Source organism: Aythya ferina (genome assembly GCF_964211825.1).
Source record: "Aythya ferina genome assembly, chromosome: 15".
NCBI lineage: Eukaryota > Metazoa > Chordata > Aves > Anseriformes > Anatidae > Aythya > Aythya ferina.
The window spans coordinates 1,446,072-1,469,788 of NC_140314.1; the positions used below are offsets into that span (position 1 = coordinate 1,446,072).

A 23,717-nucleotide genomic window follows, 5' to 3' on the forward strand; every position below is an offset into this window, starting at 1 on the left:
GCAGAAGTGTGTGATCCCTCGGAGTCAGGCTCTGCACAGCTGCAGAGGCAGGGCCAGGGGTTTGGCCCCCAGAAAACAAAGGAGAGCTGCAGTTGCTTCCTGGAGCAGGTGCTCACCAGATGTTTGGTCTGCGTTATAATGGAGGCTTTCCTCCTTCCATTTAGACTTCGCCTCTTTTCCAAGCTGTAGTGCAGATCTCTTTTTTGTAGGGCTGAGAGCCGTCCTGCGATGCTCAGAACAGCAAAGTGCTTCAGGTAGCATCACCCCCACCCTGAATGGCAAGTAGGACTCACTGGGAATTCAATATGGGGTACAAGAGGGGCATTTTGAAAATGATTCCTGTTGAAAAATGCAAATAAAACAAACCCAGAATTTCCTTGATGGGCCCAGCTTGGCTTTGGGTGGCTCTTGAAAATCAGTGGCAGAACAACTCACCTCGCCCAGCATAAGAAAACTGAGGTAGCTGAAGTCTGACCTGAGATCCTTTGGAAATCCCTCTCTGCTGTCCCCTTAGCACAGAGTGGGCTGGTGCAGAGCAACTCCTGCTTGGAGAACCAGGTGCTGGGATGGCTGCTTGCTGGTTAGGTGTCTGCATTCTTGCCCCCCAGCCTCTCAGACCTCCTGACGGAGCCTCTTGTTTTCCCAGGTGTTCATCAAGAGGGGAGGAGTCCCTATCGTGTCCCTGGAGTGTGTTTCCTGCAAGGCTCAGTCTGTCTACGAAGTCAGCAAGAGCTCCTACGTGTACCTGGAGGGGACCTGCCAGAACTGTCACAATGACTCCAAGCTCGGGGTAAAGCCATCCGCAACGCTGGTTGTTGTTCCACTTTTGGTAGACTTCAGGGAGAGCAGGGGAGTCCCAGAGGTCAGGGTGGAAAGACTGAGTCCCCGGGCAAGCTGTCTGAGCTTCTCCTTGTCCGAGGTTGTTCCAGCTGCATCCTGATGGAGACAGCTGCTCTGGTGGGCCTGCAGGTTGTGGGACACGTGCCCTGTTAGTGCTCCATCAATGTCTACCCAACGGGGGGCCTTGCTGAGTTATTTTCAAGCCAAGCCTATGAATGACCAGACCTTTTTATGCAAAGGCCACGTTTTTCCTGTAACAGATCAGTGAAGTGCTTTTATCTCCCTGCTGGTTGGCATTTCACACGCTGTTCTGGTGGTTCAGGCAGAGGTTGCTCAGTCCCTCATGCTCTCCTTTAATTACAGATTCCACTACGCAGCGTCTCTGCAACCTGTTGAATGAAACAGGTCTTGGAAGTGGAAGTCCCTCTGTGAGAGCTAGTCTGTATTTCTCCCAGCAAGGCGAGCATGTACTTGCATGGCATTTGCTGGCCGGCTCTCTCAGCAATCCTCTTGTTATCACAATTGTACATTTGTGCTATTAACAGTAATCATCCAGGACACGTTCAGCTTACAGCATATAAAACATGGTATCCCGTGGAGACTCCACCAGTACTTAATTTATTTCCTGTGTTTTGTATTCTGTATTATGAAATATTCTGTCGGAGGATGATGTAATCCCAGAGACTAAAGCAGATCTCACAGTGGAAATATTCCCACCAGACATTTTGGAAAGGTTCCAGTTCTTGTTGCTGTAGCACACGAGACTAAAGCTGAATTATCAACTGCAAATTTGGCAGACGCTCCCACTAGAAATCTGTTACTTTTTATAAGAGACTCAATCTGAAAACGTTTCAGGGCATAACTTCAGATTCAAACAAAACCTCTCCTGTCTTTCCCCTCTTCATATCCGCAGAGATGGGCAGCGCACAGCTTTAAAAACAAGTCCCTCGTGCTGGACAAAAGAACTACATCCACTGGCGATACAGGAATGAACCTGGTCTTGAGGCAAGGGGCGCTGAAGGACGGGGAGGGGTACACTTTCACCCTCCACATCACGGACCTCACGACAGGGGAGGAAGGCTTTGCCTCCATTGACCTGCTGCCCAACCAGCCTCCCGTCGGAGGGTCCTGCAGGCTGTTTCCCAGAGGACCGCTCCGGGCACTGATGGCAAAGGTGCACTTTGAGTGTACAGGTGAGTGTGCTGGGCGCTTGCCAGCCCTCTCTGTTCTTCGTGGGCAAATGTTTCTCCTGCTCAGTAAGTTACCAGCTGCCCTTATTCTCACAGAAGTTGTCTTTTCCCTAACTCCAGCCCCAGGACACTGTTGGTCAGGCCTGAGTTCAGAAGTGGACCTTAACATTTCTGTTCCCCTTGGACCACAAGCAGTTTTGTGTGATCAAATTAAGGAGCTCTCTAAAATTCACGGCAGGCACTTTTTTTATACCTAGTCCATGTATTTGAATGGCAGTATCCAGGGCAGGACAGTACTCATGGAAGAAACTGGCGTTTTGGGGCAGGAAAAAGAACATAGATGCTCTAAACTGAGTCACACAGACGTGGGAAGAGTAGAGACAGAGCACTGGGGCCTTCTCTTCCATGTGGGCTGGATGTTCCCATCAGCAGTTACCTTCTCAACCAGCTGCAGAGACAGCAACAAAGAGACCAGCTTTGGAAAAGCGGCCTGGCTGACAGCCTATAGCCTTGGGCCAACGAATAAGTGCCTCTGAAAACCTTATTTCCCCAAATGATTAGTGTTAGAGATTAATGTGTTCTGTGCACAAATGCTGGGAAGCCACGCCGCAGAGGAAATGACGAGCCCTGCTGGTTCTGGGGAGCCTGGTCACCAAAGCGCAGTTTAAGCTGGAGGAGAAACAGAAGTGTGCTCAGCGTGCTGTGACTGTGACTTTGGTACTGGCTACACAGGGTATTACCCAGAGTAATTATGAAATCAGTATGTCTTTGGAGCAGTGGGAATTCTAGCTCTGGGTGATTGTTTTTAAGCTGAAGGGGAATGCTCAGGACGCAGCCCCGCTGCTCTGTGTCCAGTGCAGTGAGCCCTGGCAGAGCCAGGTCCTCCCAGTCCTTCACTGGTGCTTACTGGCAGAAGTGCAGCGGATTTCCACACTGCCCAGCCCCACAACATTCCCTGTGTTATCCAGGAGCTTCAGGGAAACCTTTGTGCAGGTTCTGTCCTAGACCCATTTGTTCCTAAAATGTTGAACGGCCTGAGCACTGCACCAAGCTCTGTCTAATGTAAGGCTTTGCAGGATTGGTGCAGAAACTGTGACCTTGGATGAGTGCTGCTCTATTCTCATTTTTATTTTATATGGGAGCTCTTCACAGACCCGTTCAAATGTTAGAGGATACAAACACCCACGCAAAAAACCCTAAACATCAGGAAAAGTGTCAAACCTTTGCATTGCAGCCCTGAAAACATCATCCGGCCTGCTGGAATCCTTAAGCTGCCCCAACTGTGGGCTCCAGGGTGGTGACATCTCCCCAGTACCCTCCCCCCCAGTCACCTCTTTTTGGGTTTGTTCACAGGCTGGCGGGACACGGAAAACGTGGACGACCCCCTGGTGTACATCCTGCTGGCATCGCGCCACCGCGCCGGGCACTACCACGAGTTCTGCGTGTACAAGGGCAGCCGTGCCGAGCACAGCGCCTTCCTGCCCCCGGGCTTCCAGGAGAGCGGCTTCGTGGTGTCCGTGTCAGTCCTCGTCCAGGACCAGCTGGGTGCCACCGTGGTGGCCGTTAACCGGTAAGGCTGGGGGGAGGCTGCTGTGGGGCTGCGCACCGTGCCGGGGTCTGGCTGAGGCTCCCGGGTGTCACATCCTGGTGAAATGTTCTCCTCCTGGACAAGGCCCCTGCAGGAAGGCAAAGGGAGATGTAGCAGAAGTGAGGCACTGCAGCCACAGAGAACTCCAGTCTTTGTGGATTGTCTCCCAAGGGGGAGACTTTTTCCCAGCACTTAACGGCTCCCCTGACTCCCCTCTTAATTTCCTGCTGACATTTTGCTTTGAAGGCACGGTGTCGCTTTTTCAGAAGGTCTCTGATGCTCTGTGCTCTGCCCCCTTCTGTGCATCAAGAGCTGCTGAAGGAGAAGTGGCAGCAGCAAGCGGTGGTGCTGCAGGAGGCCTGGTGGCCTGCTGCTGAGAGCCAGGGAGGTGCCGTGTAGCTGCGGTGGGGAGCACGAGCACTGGAACAGGGTGGAAGGGGTTGCAGCTCCAGTCTCAGCAGGGCCAGCACCTTAAAATCCCAGTTACCCCTTCTCCAAACACCCCTTGGCTTCCAGTGTGCTCCATGCAGGCAACGAGTGCCCCAGGGTCTTGGGGGAGCCTCCTGAAGGGGTCTCAGTGCCTCCTGGCCCAGCTCTGTGCCTGCTACTGCTCCGGGCTGATTTGCAGCTCTCCACACTGTCCGTGCGGTCCCAGCCCCCCGGGGGGAGCACACGGCCCTGCGGTGCCTGGGGAGGACAATCTGTGACCCAGCTGTTCCTCAGGCCCCGGGGAATGGTGCCAAAAGCAGCGCAGCTCCTCCCAGCACTCTGCTCCTGTTTGTAAGCCCTTTACGCTCCGTCACATCAAACCTGGACTTTCTCCTCTGGGCTCAGCCCACCTGTGTGTGCCCACAGAGGGAGCAGGCTCAGGTCCCCGAAGTTCCTACATCCTGGTGCAAACTGGGCACCAGGGCAGGCATTAGCAATGCTCTCGCTGTTGTTTAACCACCTGCTCCCCCCTTACCTTCCTTCCCGGCTCCCCATTCTGCCCCCAGCCCCATTTGACAGCACGCTCTTCAACCAAATGCCTCTTTTCTTCGGCAGCTCCATGGAAATCGGCTTACCCAGGGGCTTCCCCAGCCTCTCCTACTGGCTCTACAATCAAACCGACACCGTGCTCCAGGGCTTAGTGAAGCAGGGGGACCCTCAGCAGGTCATCGAGTACTCGCTGGCCCTCATCACCATCTTAAATGAGGTAAAGCAGCACTCTGCCCAAGAGGGGCCTCCGGAAGCCCTTGCGATCGCCAGTAATGTTCTTTGGCCAGGTTTTCCACAGCGATGTAGGGAAGTGACTAATGCTACAGTTTTCCGTGTAAATCAGCATACGTGCATGGTGGGAGCGGGGCTGGAGTGATTTCCATGCATCAAAAAGAGAGTAACAGTCTCCAGACACACGATGACCAGAGAAAGCTGAGGGGCTGTAAAATAAAGCAGGGGTCCCAGGGAAGGCAATGGCCTGGGCATCCCCTGTTCAGCTGTCATGTTCAGATAGGTTAGTTGAAAGGAAAAACTCAAGTCTAAACGCTGAATTTAAAAGCAGGAATCTTGGCCCAAATTCCCCCATCTGCCCCATGCTTCCCGTGAAGCCACCTTGCTCCATCACAGCAGGCCTGGAAACTCCTGGTAGCCGCTCAGGTGCTGTCTGGGTGCTACAGAGACCTCCTTGTCCTGACTGCTGAGCTGGAAAGCTCTTCTGGCTGCACAAGAGGCTCTTGATCTATGGTGTAGGAGCATCATCCTCCTGGCAGCTTTTGCTTTCACTCCTGTCTAAAGTAGGACCCAGTCCCTCTGTGTGTCTCTGTAGGCAGGGTAGGAATTTTGGTCTGTAGTCGTGCTTTTTCCCCCAAAAATAGCCTGCTGCATGCCTGTGCACCAGGCAGGGGTGATGCCCACGAGCACAGGCACTGTGCTGAGCTGGACAGGGACTGCACGCTGGTGTGCTGCCGAGCTGTCCCATGTGAGGGTGTTAAGTGAATTGCTGAGTGCACACAGGTGAAATTGAGAAAGTTCTGCTGAAAACCCAGCTCATTAGAGGGGAGAAGAACAGGCGGGGAGAAGGTGTAGAATGCAGGAGAGGTGCCTGCAGCACAGCTCATCACTGAAGCAGCCCGATGCGTTCCCTCACTGCCTGCTTTGATCCCCTCAGTATGAGCGGACGGAGCTTCTGGAGCCTGAGACTGGGAACGAGTTCGAGCTGCGGACCTGGACCCGCAACAACATCACAGAAACCCTGAACTCGCTGAACGTGAACACGGTGGATGACATCCAGCAGATCTCAGCAGCGCTGGCTCAGTGCACGGTACGTACTTCGTCACCACCTCCTCCCACCTGCTGCCCTTCAGGTGCAGCTTAGGAGCAATTCAATTCTTGTTCTGCTTCCCTGCCCCTCTCTGTCCCACACACCACACAAGGACAAGTGTCACTTGTTGACATCATTAGGGTTTCAGTGGAGATGTCCTAACCATTGTCAGCTCTGCCCCGATCTAGCAGGCAGGTTTAAGATGATGCATTCATGTGCTGGAAGTTCACCTAGGAGCTCTGTGCTTTTCCATACCAGCCTTGCTGTGGCAGCTTGCTTGCAAGAGGGATCCTTAACTAGCAGATGGAGACTGTAGGAAGGGCCCCAGCAGGTAAGAGAGGCACTGGAATAAGTTGCTGAGGGATGCGCAGCATCTCCAAGGACAGGCTGGGCTCCACCAGGAGTAACACAAGCAGAGACGGACCTGCCTTGAGCCAGGGGCCAAAGCCAAGGGCTGATGTTCCTTCCAGCCCTGTACAAGATGAGAAGCACTTCTTTGCTCTGCTGTTGACTGGAAGCGCTGTTTTCCCTGGCCAGCCAGCAGTTTCTGCTCCCTGGTGCTGGGGCTGCTGCCTGTTGGATTGAGGAGTGGTATTGTGTGTTTTGTCAGATGGGCAAAAGGGAAGAGAGCCCAGTTATATAACGCACTAGGGTTTTGGTGGTCAGCCAGGCTGCTCTGGCATGCTGTTGCTTCCCCGCCCTCCCAATCTTTCCTTCTCGGGGCTGGAGTCAGGTACCCTGACCTTGGCTGCTCATCGCCCCCCAGCCAGGTCAGCAACCGTGCTCGCTGGGAACAGGCGCTCACTGAAATCACGGACAGACTACTGCATCCCACCCACAGAGCGCCTGGTCTGCTGCTGCTTCCTCAGCTTCAACATCTATAAGCCTCAAAAATCACTTCTGTCTGTTCATCCTTGTTCAGGGATTTGGGTTTCAGCACGCCCCGTTCTGATGCTGGTGCTTTGTTTGTGTCTCTCACCCATGCCCTTGCCTTGTGACTTGATCTCGCTGTGGAAGCTCAACTCTAGAAATAGAATTTTTGTTCTATGAGAAAAGGTGATGTTCCAGGATTAGCTTGTGCTCTGGATTGGAATAAAAAGCTTATAAAAAGAGTAATACAGAATTTCCCAAATGGTTCAGAGCAGCACAGAGATCACAAATTTACTTTCCTGTAGCAGTGTCAATCAGTGCTGATACTTTTAATTTTTCCTACAGGAGAGAGGAAAAATAAGAATAAATTTCTCTTGGAGGGGAAAAAAGAATCTCATTCTTCTTAGTGGGTTCTTTTTTCCTGATGTCCTCGATATCTCAGTCTGTCTCGCTGTCATACAGAGTACATCCTAGCTTCTCGTAGCTTACAAATAGAAGCAAAACCAGGGGAATTCTAGACCTGCAGACACTGTTTTAATTCTTCACCAAAACATATGGTGAATCACGTCTGAATCCTGTGATGATTAAAAGAAAAAGATGAATAAGAGCTAGGAACTGGCCTGTGGTAACAGCTTCCATGTGTTGCCTCGGTCCCTCCCATCCAGCCCTTGAGAGTGCTGGGAGCTGCAGGCCGTGGCTGGAACATTCTGTTTCTTGGACACGTCTGGGAGCGGAGGGAGGGACATCCATCATGCCTGAGTGGCAGGATCCCTCCCACAGTTTCCAGGAGTACTTGGACACCGAAGTGGATTCAGTTAGGGCCAGACCTTGCTGCCATTGAAGACAGTTGAGCGTGTGGAGGAATCCTGTGCAGCTCCTCCCGGGTGATTTCTGTAGGAGCAGTGTGTGGCCCCAAACGGGTGATCCGTGAGTTGCAATGCAAGGAGACGTGCTTGGTCCTTACAGCCAAACTTCAGGGAATCTGAATATGCTGCCCTTCGTGGTCCTTTTCAAACTAATGTGTCCTCCATCACCTCTTAGCATGCCTGCCTGTAGATGGGAGCATGAGGGGAGGTCGGTAGAAGGCTTCTGGAGACACCCACAAAACCTTGGCACCTCTTAGTGTGGGCAGAGCAGCCCTGGTCTCTGCAGGCACCTCCTCGGGGCTGGAGAGAGCAGGGATAACTTGGAGAACGAAAACAGTGTTTGAACAAATGTCCTCGGGTCTTTGTAGGACTCAGCCAGCTGAATCAGGCTGTGTTTCCCTGTGCAGGTGGTGAGCAAGGAGATGGTCTGCAAGTCCTGCCTGACGAGGACCTTGAACAAGCTGGAGACCATGATGACCATTCTGCAGGGGGAAACGACCCAGGGCACCGTGACCCCGACAGGCATCGCTGACAACATTCTCAACATCACAGGTGGGCTCTGCTCACATGGCAGGGGGTGGCATTTGACCACGCTGCTGTGGGCACAGAGCTCCCTGCTTGGTCTGCAGGACAGCAGCAGGCTGAGGGGAGCTCTGCAGGCTTTTGCCTGGACCAGAGGTTTGGCTCGTGCCTTTTCGAGATGTTTGGGGAATCGTGTCTGAGATTCGGAGCATGGCATCCCCATTGCTTTATTCTCCCTGCACTTTTCCCAGGGTTATCCTGGCTTTGTCAGCTGTCTCTGTGGATATTTAAATATGACAGCTGTTAGTAAACTCTGCAGTACTTCAGGGAATTGTCATTCTTGTAAAGAATGAATAACAGATATGGTTTCCAGATACTCGCCTTCCTGGTTGCAGGCTGAGCAGGGCACCAGTCTTTATTGGGGCACCCCTGAATACTGGAAATTCCCACGTGGTTACAAGCGGAGACGCCTTCTTTGCACTGCTCATTATACATTTCTGACCATTTTTCAATATATAATGCAAAAACTTGGTAACATGTTTGTTTTATCCGCTCCGCTGTTTCCCAATCTGTTGTTCCTGTCACTTCACAGGAGGAAAATAAAGCTTGTCATGATTAAGTCCTCATCACCAAACGGTGTAGATTAGCCCAGACACGGCAGGAAGAGCTGACAGCTCTATTTTCAGCTCAGGGCTACTGAACACTTCAAGCGTGGCAGGTCACTGTATGCAGTGCAGAGTGACAGTGAGAAAACAGCAAGGAAAGGCCTGTCTGATTGTTTTGGGAAGGTGTCAGATGTTACCTCGATGTTAGTAGTTAACTCAACTATTTACCAGCTCCTCTCTTTGCACTGTCATTTCTCTCCTGACAGGGGACTTAATCCACCTTGTCAATACGGTTTCACAAGAGTCCAAGCCCCAGGAACTGCTTGCTGATTCCCACAACCTGCTGCTGGCCCCCAAAGCCTACAACCTGTCTTCCAGCCTGATGCGCATCCTCATGAAGTCTCGCGTGCTGAATGAAGAGCCCCTGGAGCTGGTGGGGGGAGAAATTAAGGCCACAGGCAAAAGATCTGATCCCTTTAACTTGCTTTGCTACGAGAACACGCCGAACTGCCAGTTCTCCATCCCCCAGGCTTTCAACACCACCCTTTCCAACTTGACCGACGTAATTCAAGTCATGTTCCAAGTGGACTCCAACCCGTTCCCCTTTGGTTACATCAGCAACTACACCGTGTCCACGAAGGTGGCCTCCATGGAGTTCCAGACCCACAACGGGGTGCAGATCCCCATCGGCAGCCTGGACTCGGAGAAAGCCATCACCGTAATGGTGTCAAACAACACGGACGCTGACAATCTGGCTGCTGGCACTGAGGTCATCGAGGCAAGAACGTCCGTGAACCTCATCGTGACCATGGAGAGCAACAACCGAGAAGCAGGACTGCACTTCAGGCTCACCTACAAAGTCCTGAACGGTAGCTCAGAGCCAGCTCCCCGTGCTCTTTGCTGTTTCTTCCCGTGGGCGGGGAGGGCTGGGTTGGAGGCACGGGGCGGCTGTGTCAGGGGATGTGTTTGGGAGCACGTCTCGGGACAGCAGGTCCTGTACTGTGCTGCCGAGGTCACAGCTGTCATGGGCATTATCCAACCCTGGTGCAATCCTTGTCTGTGGATTCTGACACCGAGAAGCCTTTTGTTTTTCCCAGCAAAGCGTGGCTTCTGTGAGCTGTGTTAGCACCAGAGGGAGCTTGTCCTGTCCCTGGGTCAGGTACACTGGGATCCAGAGCCTCCTGCTCAGGAATCCTCTGAGCTGCAGGCAGAGTGCAGGCAGGAAATCATCTCTCCCAGCTCCGTGTTGCTGACACTCCTCCCCGAGCATCCACTGCTGGCAGCAGCCGCGTGGTTGAGCTCTCCCTGGTGTTTATAAAGTACTTTCTGTTCTTTCTCTCTCTCCCTGTGCAGATCATTACATCGCAAGCGAGCCTGAGCCGTTCATCATGGCCTATCTCCACCATGAGCCAGAGCCCAACGAGTACAACTGCACTGCCTCGAAGAAAATCAGCCTGGAGGCCCTGTCTGGAGATGACCACAAGCTCTACACCTTCTTCACCTCGCCGCTGTAAGAGCACCCTCCCTACTGATCCCTGCCGCCCCCAGGCTGTCCTGTGGATGTGCACGAGGGATTCCCAGAGCTTTGCCATGGCTAATGCCAGGCTGCCACGGGCTGCTGTGCCACTGGGGTTTGGAGCCAAGCTCTCTCCTTTCTGTCAGAGCAGTTGTTCTTGTAGCTTCAGTCACTGATCTGCTGCCTTTCCCAGGAGTGTGTGTGTTCATGCCTCGTGTTATTTATGAGCCGTTCCTAGGCATGATCTGAGAAGAAAGACAGGCAGCTTGGGAATAGGTGGGGCAGGAGTGGAGCCACTGTTGTGTAAGTTGACACAACTTCCATGGCTTTTGGTAACAGCACGTTCAAAGAGGAATTAATCCTCCTGATGAGCGAGTCTGCTCCCAGCCAAGAAGTGAAGTTGCTCTGGAAGAGTCGTGGGGGTCAGTGGGACAGAGGGGAGGGCGGGTGGAGAGCTGTGCAAGGCTCCCAGCACACAGAAGAGAAGGGACAGGCAGTGCAGTGCTCCCAGGTACTGAAATAACGCAAAGAGAGAAGAATTCAAGGGGTCTGTAGAGCCCCAGAACCTCTGCACAGAGGGCTGTGCAGATTATACCACGTTCACCAGGCCTTTCTTTCTCCTCCTCTGTGCTTACCTGTCCCTGCAGGGGGGTGATTTCCGTGGGCACACATCTGTCAGACTGGGGTTTGTGTCCCTTCAGCCCGTGGGTAATGATGTCTTGCTGTCCTGCCCTTTCCAGGACGGATGACACCACCCAGAAGTATTACTTCAACATCACCAACCATTTCAGCTGGTCCCCGGTGGAGGTGACCCTGGGGCTGTACACGTCCCTGTGCCAGTACTTCAGCGAGCAGGAGCGACGGTGGAAAACAGAAGGCATCGTCCCACTCGAGGAGACCAGGCCAGACCAGGCCGTCTGCTTAACCCAGCACCTCACCGCCTTTGGGGCCAGCCTCTTTGTGCCCCCAAACTCTGTCCAGTTCATCTTCCCTGTGAGTAGAACAAAGCAGAGGCTGTGTGATGTTGTCACTTCTGAACAAAGAGGTCTTGGGCTCCCGCTGGCGTTCACGTTGGGGCTGGGTGGTGGCTGGCAGACCAGCACCCGTACCTGTGTGCCTTCAGTAGCTGCAGCCAAGCACAGAGGGGCTGTGTCCCCTGCTCGTGAGTCCTGGCTGCTGATGCTAAAAGCAGACGCTTGCAGCTGGCTTTATTCCCCAGTCTGAATACCTCGCAGTGTGCTCACCTCTTTCGTGAGACGCCAAATGCTCCTCCCAGCTGTCACGGCACTGTTTGGTCCCAGCGAGTTTGCACCTGCCAGCTGCTCCCTGGCTCCTGGGAACACTGGGGCTCCTTCCAGCTCTCTTGCTGTGCCATAGGTGGGAGCAGAGAGCTCCCTGCAGCTGCTGCAGTGAGCTGGGGCTGGCTGCTGCCAGCACATGAGTCCTGAACACAGTGTGAGCAGGGACAGGTCTCTGTTTGCACGTGGTGCTGCGAGTGATGTTCATAGCCAGCAAGGAGGCAGCAGAGCCCCTGGGGAGCAGCGGGGTCCTCCTGAGGAAAGAGAGCATTTTTCAGCTTGGTTCTTTTCTTCCAGGCTCCAGGCCCGGGCCTCAACTACATCGTTCTGTTGACGTGCGCCGTCTGCTTTGTGACCTACTCGGTGGCCGCGCTGATTGTGCACAAGCTGGACATGATTGACATCAACCGCGTCGGGGTGATTCCCTTCTGCGGCAAGAACGGGCTGTATAAATATGAGATCCTGGTGAAAACTGGCTGGGGCAGAGGATCAGGTCAGCACACAGACTCCTCCCGTGCTTGACTGCTAGGGTGACATCTGTGCAGCTCCCTGAGAGCTCCCCTCGGGGCATCCCGCACCAAATGTTCCCTGGCAGGGCCCAGAGCCCAGCTGTTGTTTGAAGGAGCACCGAGCAGTCAGCTCAGGGCTTACCCACAGCATTCAGATGTTTTTGTGTGTTTGATGATGGAGCAGGAGAAAAAAAGAGTCACCTCTTGCTGTAGGGTACAGAAACGCCTGCAGGAGGAGGCAGCCGCTGTGCCTGGCTGCTGGAGCTCCCGTAGATCCTTTCCTGCAGAAGCATCCAGGCCCTGTGGGCACTGCAGACTGATCGTTTTGCTTTCCACCTCCATCCATCACTTTGTTCTCCCCTCCCAATCTTTCCTAGCTGCATGAAGGCAGAAAGCCTGGCTTTCTGACCTGGGGCTGGGTTTGTAGCTCGAGCTGCCAGAAATATCATCCCAGGCCTGGAAATGCAGGGAGCTGGGATGTGGGAGCTCTGTGCAATGGTGGAGGTAGGATGCCACCGTGTCACTGCTGGAGGCATGCTCCCAGTGATCTTAGCGTAGCCACTGGTTTCACTGGGAGCAGTTTTGGTCCAAAGTCACCCCAAGGACCGCCCAGGTTGAGCAGGTGGACCAGGGAGCATCTGGCAATGGGTACCAGAGAGAAGTCAAAGCAAACAAGTCTTCTGACTGTCTGATGGAAGAAACATCCAGAATAAACGTCTCCTCCCAGTAGGGTGTTAGCAAATCAAGGAATTTCAGATTCAGTCCCCTCCAAAGTGGAAAACCACGAGGATGCCAAGGATCAGTCTGAGCAGCTGCCCTGCAGGCTGTGTAACACCACCCTGGGGTGTGGGACAGCTGCCGAGGGCATTTCTGCCTCCCAGGTCCCCAGGTGGCCCCTCTGAAGGGCCAAGACACCCGGCCCCGTGTCCCTGGCAGGAAGGCAGGGCTGGGAACGGCTCCACCTTGGGGGAACTTCCCTAACCGAGCCCCGTTAACCCTGCCAGGTACCACAGCGCACGTGGGGATCGCCCTGTACGGCGTGGACAACAAAAGTGGGCACAGACACCTGGACGGGGAAAACGCCTTCCACCGCAACAGCCTCGACGTGTTTCAGATCGCCACGGAGAGGAACCTGGGCAGCATCTGGCGCATCCGCATCTGGCACGACAACAAAGGTGGGACAGGAGCTGGCGTGGGGGCTGAGGCATCAGGGGTTCACACGGGGAGTGTCTGCCCTGAAACACATCTCTTTATCCCTTCACCCTTAGGACTCAGCCCCTCGTGGTACCTGCAGCACGTCATCGTCCGGGACCTGCAGAGCAGCAAGAGCTACTTCTTCCTGGTGAACGACTGGCTGTCCGTGGAGAGCGAAGAGAACGATGGCATGGTGGAGAAAGAGGTTTATGCTGCCAGTGAGTGCTTGGCTCCTGGGCGCAGGGCAGGGAGGCTGGGCAGGGTGGCAGCACTCCTTGCACCGAGGAAGGGCTTGTGCAGGAGACTGTAGAGAGACCGTAGCGCCTGCACACGGCTACAATCTCACTGCACTGATGATTTGCACAGCCAAATGCCTTGCTGGGTGTTTTGTGCTAGAGGACAAGGCATGGCTGGGATCCAGCTTTGCAAAAAGGTCAGCATAGGTGCAGTGGGGATACTCTGAATATCAACCTGCAAGGGGGGACTGTGCCAGCCCCAGCTGGGCACCCTCTCCTGTGCAGCTGACCCTGAAAGCCTCTCTTTGTGCTCAGGTGAGACGGAGCTGAGGAGCTTCTCCCGGATCTTCATAGCAGAGCTGCAGCGAGGCTTCTTCGAGAAGCACGTCTGGCTGTCCATGTGGGACCGCCCGCCTCGCAGCCGCTTCACCCGTGTCCAGAGGGCCACCTGCTGCTCCCTCCTCGTCTTCCTCTTCCTCTGTGCCAATGCCGTGTGGTACGGCATGGTGGGGAACGTACACCTCAGGTGCGCTGTGCCCTCGGTGCTCCAGCTGGTCCCTTAACTCCTCAGAGCCCCTCCTGTGCTTCCCCTTTGGCAGGGCAGGACAGACCTTAGGTCTGCTGCAAACAGCTGCCTTGCTTGTGGCCTTGAGCCTGCCCTTCCCCTCACAAAGGATTTGGGATCAGGACATGGGGCATGGAGGACCAAGGAGAGCCTGATCAGCTTTTCCCCTTGCCCAGTTTTGCCGTGCCATCTGTTAGCCTGTGCCCATTTCTTTCCCAACACTCCTGAAATGCCCAGTTGTGCTCTTCTGTCTTGCTCTCTGCTTGGCTGGCAGCTCCGAGTGCTCCTGCTAACGCCCATCTCTGATCTCTCTCGGTTCTCTCCAGCAACGGAGCCATTTCCAACCTGGTGCCTGTCAATGTGGACACCGTGGCTGTTGGTCTGGTGTCCAGCGTGGTGGTCTACCCTCTCTACTTGGTCATTTTATTTCTCTTCCGGATGGCTCGTGGCAAGGTAATTAAAAAGAGTAAGAAATTAAAAGAGTAAAAAAGGAAAAGAGTAGCTGCTGGCTGCCCAAATGGGTGTGCTCATCAGGTTTTCTCATCTGGGGCAGTGTTCTGCCCTTGGTGGTACATCACTTCTTCAGCGGGTTGTCTCCCTGCTGCCCTTCTGCACTGCCCTGTCTCATGGCCACAGCCTGGGACGTAGCAGGGCTCTGCCCCCCTGTTGAGCAGGGAGCAGCCCCTGGCTTTATTTATCACTGTCATGCACATTTGCTGGGTGATAGTGGCTTCTACTTAGGCACTTCATCTTGATTTCGGTAGGTGGTAAGTACCCAAATGCCACTGAAAGGTACAACCCTCTGCTGCTTCGGTAGGAGCTTGAGAGCAGCTCAGTCGAGCATTCCTAATGAAATACCTGCCCTGGGTACAAACTCAGCTCTCTGAACAGAGCTGTGGTTAGGCAGCTGTGGCAGGATTAGCTGGGGATTTAATGACTAGTTACACACAATTAACGGCCTCATTAAGTACTGCAGCCAGCTGCTCAGTGACTGATGAGCAGCAAATGTGTCTGATATTACTTTTTGCTATGAGCACTCCTTGCTTCTGCAGGAGACTGTAAAACCCCTGCAGCTTCTAGGGAACTTGTAGGGGGCGCAGCCCAGAGGGTCCTGGGCTGTGGGGCAGTGCCCGAGGCAGGGAAGGACGTGCCTGTTCTCAGCCCCACCGGGCACATTGCCACCTCTGCCCCTCTTGGTTCTGCTCAAGCCTTCCTGCCTCCTGCAGGTCTCCATCAACCACACGCTGACTCACTCCGACCAGCAGTCCCTGGAGATCGACAACTACCTGGACTCCTCCATCCTCGACAGCTCCTTCCCCACCTTCCCTGGGCTGCGGGCAGAGGTAAGCTGCTTCGTGCCTGCAAGCCGTGCAGGTGTCTCTGTGGGCTCTCCTGCACCCACACAGCTGCATCCACCGCCGTCAGTGCCAGGAGTAAGGCACTCGTGCCACCGGACAGCACTGGTGGTGGGGAGAGCCACAGCCTTTTGTCTCTGCATAGCTGCTGTTCTGGCCAGGCAGCAGCTGGTGGCACGTCCCTGAAACGCTTCCTCTTCCTCCACAGGCCTTCTCTGAGCAAACCAAGACAGATCTGTTCTTGGAGGATTCCAAAAGGTAAGCGGGCTCCTGGGGATGGAACAAGTAGGAACTCAGTGTTGTTTTCTTCTAGTCTCCCACAAATTATTTCTTCCTTTCCTAACTGCATGCCACACTCTGTCCTCCTGCAGCCTCGTGCGGTGGCCCTCCAGCGAGGCGCTGCTCAGCTGGCCAGACCTCCTCAGCGACCCCTCCATCATGGGCAACACCATCCAGAAGCTGAAGAGAGGCCGGGCCAGCCGCCACCTGGGGCTCGAGGCTCCACTGGCAGCTGAGGAGGACAGCCTGTCGCTTGGCGTGCACCAGGGGCAGCCGCGGTACTTCTCTGCCTCAGGTGGGTACGAGCAGGGCTGCTCTGTGCTGAATGCTGCAGGGACGTGCAGGAGAAGCAATCTGGTGCTTGGGAGCTCCGGGAAAGCAGAACAGCAGAGCTTGCCACCAAACTGGCTTCAATTTGCAAGGCAGAAGAGGGGATCACGTTTTTTAATGGGAATGTCAGAACCTTCTCAGGGTGAGGGTCTGCGTGCTGTGCTCCTGCCAATGCCCTCTGTGCTGTTTCCCCAGATGAGGACCTCATACGGCAGATCCTAGCAGATGGAGCTAGTGGCATCTCCCACTCCCAGGACCTGGGGCCATACATGAGGGCTGAAACAGATCTGATCTCAGGCCTGTAAGTACAGGGGGAGCAGAGTTTTCCCCCCCCAAGGCAGACAGACCCAGTGTCTCCTGTCCTTGCCCTTGCTGCTGTTGTGCCTGCCAGCCCTGCTGCATGCAGCCCCAGCGAGCTGAGCTGGGCTTTGTGGCACTGCAAAGCTCCAGACAGCCTTGTCACACAGTCACTGTGTCACTGTGATTCCTGCAGCCTGCACAGCCTGGGCTCCAGGAGGGCTCTGCGTCCCTTCCAGGAGCCACCTGGAATATCCCCTAAAGCCCTGGCTGGAGAAACGGCTCCAGAGCTTCGTGGGCTGCTGATGAAGTGCCAGGGAGGCACTTTGGGGAAGGGGGTTTGAATCCCTGATGTGTTGCCATGCCCAGAGCACCCTGCATTGGGGCACGGGCACTGCCTGGTCAGGCTGGCAGCTTACAGATAAAGCCAGCATAAAGCAGCAGGGTGAGGGAGGGGAAAGTCTTCCAGCAAAAAGTCTTCCTCTGCAAAAGGCAGAGCAGAGCATCAGGGTACTGGCAGCCTGAGCCTGCTGCCCTATAAAATACCTCTGCCTGGCCCAGTGCTGCTGTGCTGCTGACAGCCTGACCCCGCAGCACCCACACGGCTCACCAACAGCACCCCTTTGCCTCGGCAGCTCCAGTGTGTTCGGGGAGAAGGTGGAGACTGTCATGATGCAGAAGCTGAACGACAAGGGCCAGGGCATGGCAGCCCCTCCCCGGGAAGTGAGCAGGTCGGCCAAGTCGACGTGGACAGGTACCAGGGCTGTGCCCAGCGGCAGTGCCGTGGGCCCTTGGGGACGGGCAGGGGCCCTTGGGGACGGGCAGGGGCCTTGGCACATAGCACAGCTATGAGGAACAGGCAGGTAAGCAGAGCTTTAGGAGAGGCTGCTCCCAGCAGGGATGTGTCTGCTATTTTCTGCAGCCACCAATTCCTTCCTTCATCCAGCACGAGGCTGCAGAGCGAGGGTTTCTGTTATGGAAAAATGAGTCAAATGCCAACAAAAGTTCACCCAACAAAGCAGAGGAGGAGAGGTGCTTCCTAGTGGACCATGCAACACAGCTGGGGCTGCACCAGCAGGGTGTCAGGCCTGGGGGTGGGAAGCGCCAGGCTGTGCCCCATGGAGAGGCTGAGCACCATTTCTTGTAGTGAACTCTTGGCTTCCTGAGGCACAGCCTCCTTAGGACAGGCTGCAAAAGAGAGAATTGGGCACGGCAGTAAATCCTCCTGGATCTGCTAAAAGCCCTCCGTTCATCGTGCTTGATGAATGGCTGTAGTATCTCTATGCCAGCACTGGTTCAGATGGGTGGATGAAAGAGGCTGTGCCCGAGCAAGCCCCGGGGCAGGGTGGCTTGGCAGGCTGAAGGCTGTGTCAGATCTGTGTGGCTTTTCACAGGTCTTGACCGTGAAAAGCACTTCCAGCCAGGCCGGGCATGCCCCATTTCCTGGGGCTCTAATGGAAAGCAGGGAGCTGATCCCACTGCCGAGGCAGGATCCCATCTCCTGCTGCCCACCCTGCTGCTGCAGATGGGAGGCTGCTGTGCTGGGCTGGCTGTGGTTCAGGCTGCTGTCCCTGTTTGTGCTTAGTGGGAGATGTCTAGGACAATCCCTCCAAACCCTCCCAGGACTGGTGGCGAGTTCTCTGCTGCGATGAGGGATGTGCTCAGCCCTGTGCCCACTGGGACCCTTTAGCAGTGACGGTTGCTCTCGTTTCTCTTCCCTCCAGTTGCAGACCAAACATTCAGGAAGCGCTTGCTGCCCCCCTGGTGCTCCTATCTGGCTCATGGCATCAGCCTCTTCCTCTTTGCCACCTCCACGGGGGTCTCCGTGTGGATCGGGGTGGGCTTTTCCTCCAGCGTTGCCCTCATGTGGCTTATCTCAGGGATATTCAGCTTCCTGGCATCCTTCTTGGTCTGGGAGCCCCTGAAGGTAAGGACAACCAAAGGGAGGACACAAGCACTTACCTGTCTGTGTGCACCTATTAGCTGTAATTCACATTTTCTCCAGATACTAATCAAGTCCTATCAGACACAGGGGACTGAATTCTGCAGAGGAGGGTGGGCACGATAGCAGCGTTAGGGGAGGCAGGTGGTGGCAATTTGTGTTACAGGCAGCCAGCTGCTCCACAAAGTGGTGCTGAGCTGCCGTGCCCTGTGGCTGAAGGGCAAACAGGAGCTGCTGCCCCGTGGTTCTGGTGGCACAGCTCTGCTCTGTGAGCTCACAGCGTGCTGGTGTCCCCAGGTGCTGCTGGAAGCCCTCTATTTCTCACTGGTCGCCAAGCGCTTGCACCCAGAGGAAGACGACACCTTGGTGGAGCACCCGTTTGTTGAGCACGTTTCTGAGAAGATCAGCAAAGTCCGACCCCCACAGGGATTTGCCCTTTTCCAGGCCAAGGAGGAGGCCAGGAAGGTCAAGCTGCTGCACAGGATGCTGAAGGTGAGCAGAGGTGGAGCGCTGGCACCACCAGCCGAGATCCGTCCTTGCGTGGGCCCTCCCTGTCCATCTGTGACCCCCTGAGCTCGGAGGTGCAGGTGTCCAGTCCCTGCCTCAGTTTCCCCACCTGTAGAAGGCAGGCAGTGAGGTTCATCTTCTCCGTGAAGCTCTGAGGTGTCTGGACAGCAGGACTGTAAGGGGGTGGCCGTGTCCTTGAACTGGAGCAGTGGCTGTGTTTGTCTCCGTAACTGGGGTGTTTGAGGCTAGGGCCAGGTGTGCAGCATCAACTTGCACAAAGAAAATTAATTAACAGGGTCTTGTGAGACATAACAAGTCCCCGCCTGGGAGCAGAAGTCCCAGTTTCTTTGTAAGTTATTCAGTACTCACCTTCCACGCTGGTGCTGGGAGTACACGGCCGCTTTAGAGCATCCAGCTACTGTTAGCTGAGTGCCAATCATTTAAAGAGCAAAACCTCCTGTACCTTCGTTTATAAACCAAGCTGCCAGCTACAGCACTGCTGCAGGGAGGTTGTGCAGTGTGTACCGGCTGAAATGTGGTCCTGGGCTGGCTGCTCTGAGGGGAGGGGGAAAAAAAAAAAAAAAAGCCTGTGTCTGGGTTTTGTTTTAAACTGCTTCCAAATGGGAATTACCAGCAGGCTCTGGGGCCTGATCCCGCTGCACCCAGTGGAAGGCACCGATTCCTGCAGGGACAGGACGGGATCCTGCTGTTGGGTACAATCGCTTTCTGCTCTCTGCTTGCCAGAACTTCCTCATCTACATGATGTTCTTGCTGGTGATCCTGCTCACCAACTACGGAGACGCCACCCGCAACAGCAGGGCCTTCCTCCTGCAGAGCTCCATCAAGCAGCAGCTGGGCAGCAGCGAATTCCTCCGCATCAAGAGGTAACAGCAGAGAGCCTGGGCTGGGGTGGGCTGAGCGATGCCCTCCTCGGGGTGGGCTGATGGCCAGCCAGCAGGGCGAGGGCGCAGGTACCTGCTGGCTCCTTCCAGGATTTCCCTGGGGCTCAGCATCGAGGGGATTCATTCACCTTTAGGTCTTGCCCATCTAATAACCCTTCTCCTCACCCACCTGGAGCACAGCTCACAATATGGGTGCAGGAGCTGCCCTGCCTGCTGGCTGCCCACATGGAGGAGAGCAGCCCAGTTACCTGCCCAAAACACAGCTCCTCTCCTCCAGGTGGAACCCAGACATCCAGATCACGGCTGAGACCTGCAGACGCTGCCCCAGCAGGGCTGCTCCAGGAGCTTTGCCCCTCACAGCCATTCCCTTTTGCAGGTCGGATCAGTTTTGGGTCTGGATGTCGCAGGTGTTCCTCCCGTACCTCTACAACAACCGCTCGGGTCAGGAGAGCCACAGCACCACGCTGGGGGCAGCCCGGCTGCGCCAGCTCCGGCTGCAAGAAGGTAGGGAGGGGACAGCAGCCCGGGGCCCTGCTGTCACCTGCAGGGGGGTGACACTGCCTGGAGGGTGAAACGGCTGGGTCTGGGTGCAGTGGGGTGCTGGGGGGAGCAAGGCAGGGGTTATGGAGGCACTTTGCTCTTTGCTACGTGTGTATGAGGTGCTTCTGGTTCTGCTGCCACCAGAGGTGAAATGAACTGGGGCAGTGATGAGGATGGAGGGGCTTGCACTGAAGGGAGAGGTTGATGGGATTTTAGGAGGTGCGGGTGAGCACACGGGGGTGAAGGGGGCTCGGGAGGAGGGGAGATGATGAGGGTGAAGGCTCAGCCGTGTGCCCGTGCTGGGTGCTGTGTGTGTGACGGTGTCGGTCTCCTTCCAGCTGAGTGCCAGCTCACTGCCCACGACTTCCTCCGTGGGCTGGGCACAGGTGCCGGGAAGAACTGCAGCACCTCGCCCGGCTTCTCCACGGCTGACTATGCAGCTGGCTGGCAAAGGGCAGCCGTGAACGTGACGGCCGCGTGGTCCTACTCGCCGCCCGACCTCGCTGGGTAAGGAGCAGCTCTCTGTGCCTCTGCTCCACGTGCTGGGGGTGTTGGAACTTGTCGGGTGTTTTGGTGCCCTGGGTGGTTCCCAGCCCTCACCTCGGTAAGGTCAGCTGCAGCCCCTGAGCTCTGCAAAGGGTAAATTAACACAAAAATGCCAGGGGCTTTTCCCAAACGCACCCATTCTGGCCCTTGCATGCTGGCAGTTTGAGTGGTGGCAGGCACTTGGCTCCTGCTTTCCCTGCCTGCTCAGTCTGCCCACAGGAGAGCACACCAGGGCTGTTCTGTCTCCAGCTCTCACCCCGTGGCTCTTCTTCCTCTGCAGGGTCTGGTACTGGGGTTACATCTCTTTCTACGATACCGGTGGCTACATCCAGGAGCTGGGGGCTTCGCTAGAGGAAAGCAGGGCTCAGCTGCGTTACCTTCAGCAGCACACCTGGATCGACAACATGTGAGTGTGGCAGGGGCGAAGGAGATGTTTTGCTGTCACCAAGATTTTTAAGGGGCACTCCTGGAGGTGTCACTGGGGAGAGAACCTAGGACCCTCCAAAGTGACGGCACCAAAGCCCAGGGTTGGTGTTGCCCCAGGTCCCTGAGCTGCTGTTCTTCTCTCCGCAGGAGCCGGGCAGTCTTTGTGGAGCTGATGCAGTACAACCCCAGCGTGGACCTGCACGCTGCCATCACCCTGCAGCTGGAGTTCCTGGGCGCTGGCCAGGCCGTCACCGCGCTCTCCATCAGCCCCTTCCCGCTGCTGCGGCTCAGCAGGGGCGTCACGCTGCAGCTGCTCATGATGGTCAGTGTGGTTCATCCTGTGCCCCTCTCCTCTTTGGTCACTGCTCAGAGATGCTCAGGGGTCTGTCCCCAAGAAAAGCAGCACTGGTCACCACAAACTAAAGCTCCTCCAGCTGGGCTAGGGCCGGGTGGAAGCAGAGCCCCCTTCCTTGGGCACTGCCACCCTGCTGCACGTGCCTTGGACGGGCTTTGGGGAGCGTAGCTGCTAGGGCAAGAGGGAACAGGACAAAGGGAGCAAGAGGAATCATAGAATCATAGAATATCCCAAATTGGAAGGGACCCATAAGGATCATCAAGTCCAACTCCTGGCTGGAAGGCATGGGAGGAGTTGAGGAAGTGTGCTCCAGGGGTAGGCTTGCAGATCTTGGCCTAGCCCATGGGGTTTTTGCTGTCCTGGGGGGCTGCAAGGTCTCCTGGTGCAGCCTGGCAGGCAAACATTGCCCCCTCCTTCCCTGGTAACCTCTCCCTTCTTCCCCCAGGTCTTCCTCATGATGTTCGTGGTTTACTTCGTGGTGTCCGAGTCGCTTTCCATCAAGAAGGAGGGCAGGGCCTACTTCACCCTGTGGGGCAACTACGGCCAGTGGGGCTTCATCCTCCTCACCACCTGCACCGTGGTGGTGCACCTCAGCCAGGCCACCCTCGCCGACCAGCAGTGGCTCAAGTACCTCAACAACAGGAAGGGCTTCACCAACTTCTACCAGGTGGCCTTCCTCAACACCATCTTCAGCACCTTGGCTGCCTCCCTCCTCTTCCTCCTGACCGTGCAGGTACAAAGAGGGCTGGCTGGGAGCAGCACATGGTCGGGGATGTGGGCTGTGGTTGGGGATGTGTTGTTGTTTTTTTACCATCTGGGGCTGGAATCAGACCCAGGGATGTCTGCACCTCCACGTTAATGACCGGACAGCCCCATGTCCTCAGCCTGTGGGCTCTGCTTTAGCCTCTGGTTGCCTGCCTGCCCATTGCAAGTTCTCATGTGCAGTCCAAGAGCAGGCAGTGCTGTAATGCCTCTTCTCAGGGCAGGGAGAGCAAGGGAGAGGCTCTGTAGTGCTGGGCAGGTCTTGCAGCACCCTGTGCACCTGGACATGTGTTGTAACACCTAACGCTGTCCTCTCACTTGGTCCTAGGCGGCCCAGCAGCTGCGCTTCGTCAGGCAGTGGTCCGTGTTTGGGAAGACCTTTCAGAAGTCCATGAAGGAGCTGATGGCTGCAGGGCTGGCCTTCGTGGTCCTCCTCCTGGCGTATGCACAGCTTGGCTTCCTGGTGAGTACCTGCTCCCCCCAACTCGCCTGGCGGGGGGCTGGCTGCGAGCAAGGGCTGCCCAGGGTTGTGTGACCCCCCCCCCAGCCCTCCCCGTGCCGCAGCTGCCAGCAGAGCCCTGCTGCTCTGCAGGGCTCAGACTTTGTAAGATGGGGTAGTGCGTGTTGAGGGACATTGTGGCACCAACTGATCCCTTTTTATCTCTCCGCTGTCCTGTTTGCAGCTTTTCTCCTCCTCCTCGGAGTCCTTCCGCAGTGTGGGCAGCAGCCTCCTGCTGCTCTTCGCCATGGTGCGGGGCAGCACAAACCTCCGCCCCTGCCCGCCCGAGTCCTGCGGCCTCTACTACCTGTTCTGCACCAGCTACATCATCCTGGAGGTGTGGATCGTGCTGAGGCTCTTCACCGTGGTGCTTGTCTACAGCTACCGGGAGATGCACTTCGAGCTGTACCGTCCCGCCTTCGAGCCCCAGGACTACGAGATGGTGGAGCTCTTTGTGCGCAGGCTGAAAATGTGGATGGGCTTCAGCAAGGCCAAGGAGGTGAGTGCAGCCCGGGAGAGTTTGTGTGCAAGGGCTCTGGTAGCAGGCTTTAAGGTGCAGGTTTTTCAGAGAAACAGTGTCCTCCATCCTCAGCCCCGCTTTGCCTCCAGGTGCTTCCCAGCACTGCTCCCAGTCAGGTCCCCCAGCCCCTCTGGCCAGAAGAGGTGGAGCAGGGGCAGATCCTGGAGGCCCAAGGGCTGGCTTAGTGATGGGGCACTGTAGGGCTGTGGCTGCCAGGTCTCAGTCCCATTGTTTTAGGTGATTTTTATTTGGGATCCATCCCCAGATCCCTGGGGTGCGCTGTACCACAGCCAGTTGTACCCTGTTGCCAGCTCCTGAAATAATTCCGTCTCCCCTCTTTCCCCCACCCCTTTCTCTCC

The 23,717-nt window shown here is 55.8% G+C and overlaps 1 protein-coding gene across 2 annotated transcripts in view; it reads left to right on the forward strand.

Annotated features, from left to right (window-relative positions):
• The window catches only part of PKD1 (polycystin 1, transient receptor potential channel interacting), an 87,299-nt gene that overhangs the window by 58,430 nt on the left and 5,152 nt on the right, over nt 1-23,717 (forward strand). For both annotated transcript variants that reach the window (XM_084537355.1, XM_084537356.1), the window contains exons 17-45: nt 647-790; nt 1,754-2,033; nt 3,384-3,600; nt 4,663-4,813; nt 5,765-5,917; nt 8,061-8,205; nt 9,047-9,649; nt 10,134-10,290; nt 11,037-11,289; nt 11,892-12,087; nt 13,108-13,278; nt 13,372-13,515; nt 13,849-14,059; nt 14,425-14,551; nt 15,325-15,441; nt 15,662-15,711; nt 15,825-16,027; nt 16,258-16,363; nt 16,995-17,113; nt 18,084-18,286; nt 18,599-18,793; nt 19,553-19,692; nt 20,087-20,214; nt 20,589-20,757; nt 21,077-21,202; nt 21,370-21,544; nt 22,023-22,310; nt 22,668-22,802; nt 23,023-23,337. In XM_084537355.1, coding sequence (XP_084393481.1) covers nt 647-790; nt 1,754-2,033; nt 3,384-3,600; nt 4,663-4,813; nt 5,765-5,917; nt 8,061-8,205; nt 9,047-9,649; nt 10,134-10,290; nt 11,037-11,289; nt 11,892-12,087; nt 13,108-13,278; nt 13,372-13,515; nt 13,849-14,059; nt 14,425-14,551; nt 15,325-15,441; nt 15,662-15,711; nt 15,825-16,027; nt 16,258-16,363; nt 16,995-17,113; nt 18,084-18,286; nt 18,599-18,793; nt 19,553-19,692; nt 20,087-20,214; nt 20,589-20,757; nt 21,077-21,202; nt 21,370-21,544; nt 22,023-22,310; nt 22,668-22,802; nt 23,023-23,337 — 5,421 coding nt within the window. The remainder of the gene's footprint in view (nt 1-646; nt 791-1,753; nt 2,034-3,383; nt 3,601-4,662; nt 4,814-5,764; nt 5,918-8,060; nt 8,206-9,046; nt 9,650-10,133; nt 10,291-11,036; nt 11,290-11,891; nt 12,088-13,107; nt 13,279-13,371; nt 13,516-13,848; nt 14,060-14,424; nt 14,552-15,324; nt 15,442-15,661; nt 15,712-15,824; nt 16,028-16,257; nt 16,364-16,994; nt 17,114-18,083; nt 18,287-18,598; nt 18,794-19,552; nt 19,693-20,086; nt 20,215-20,588; nt 20,758-21,076; nt 21,203-21,369; nt 21,545-22,022; nt 22,311-22,667; nt 22,803-23,022; nt 23,338-23,717) is intronic.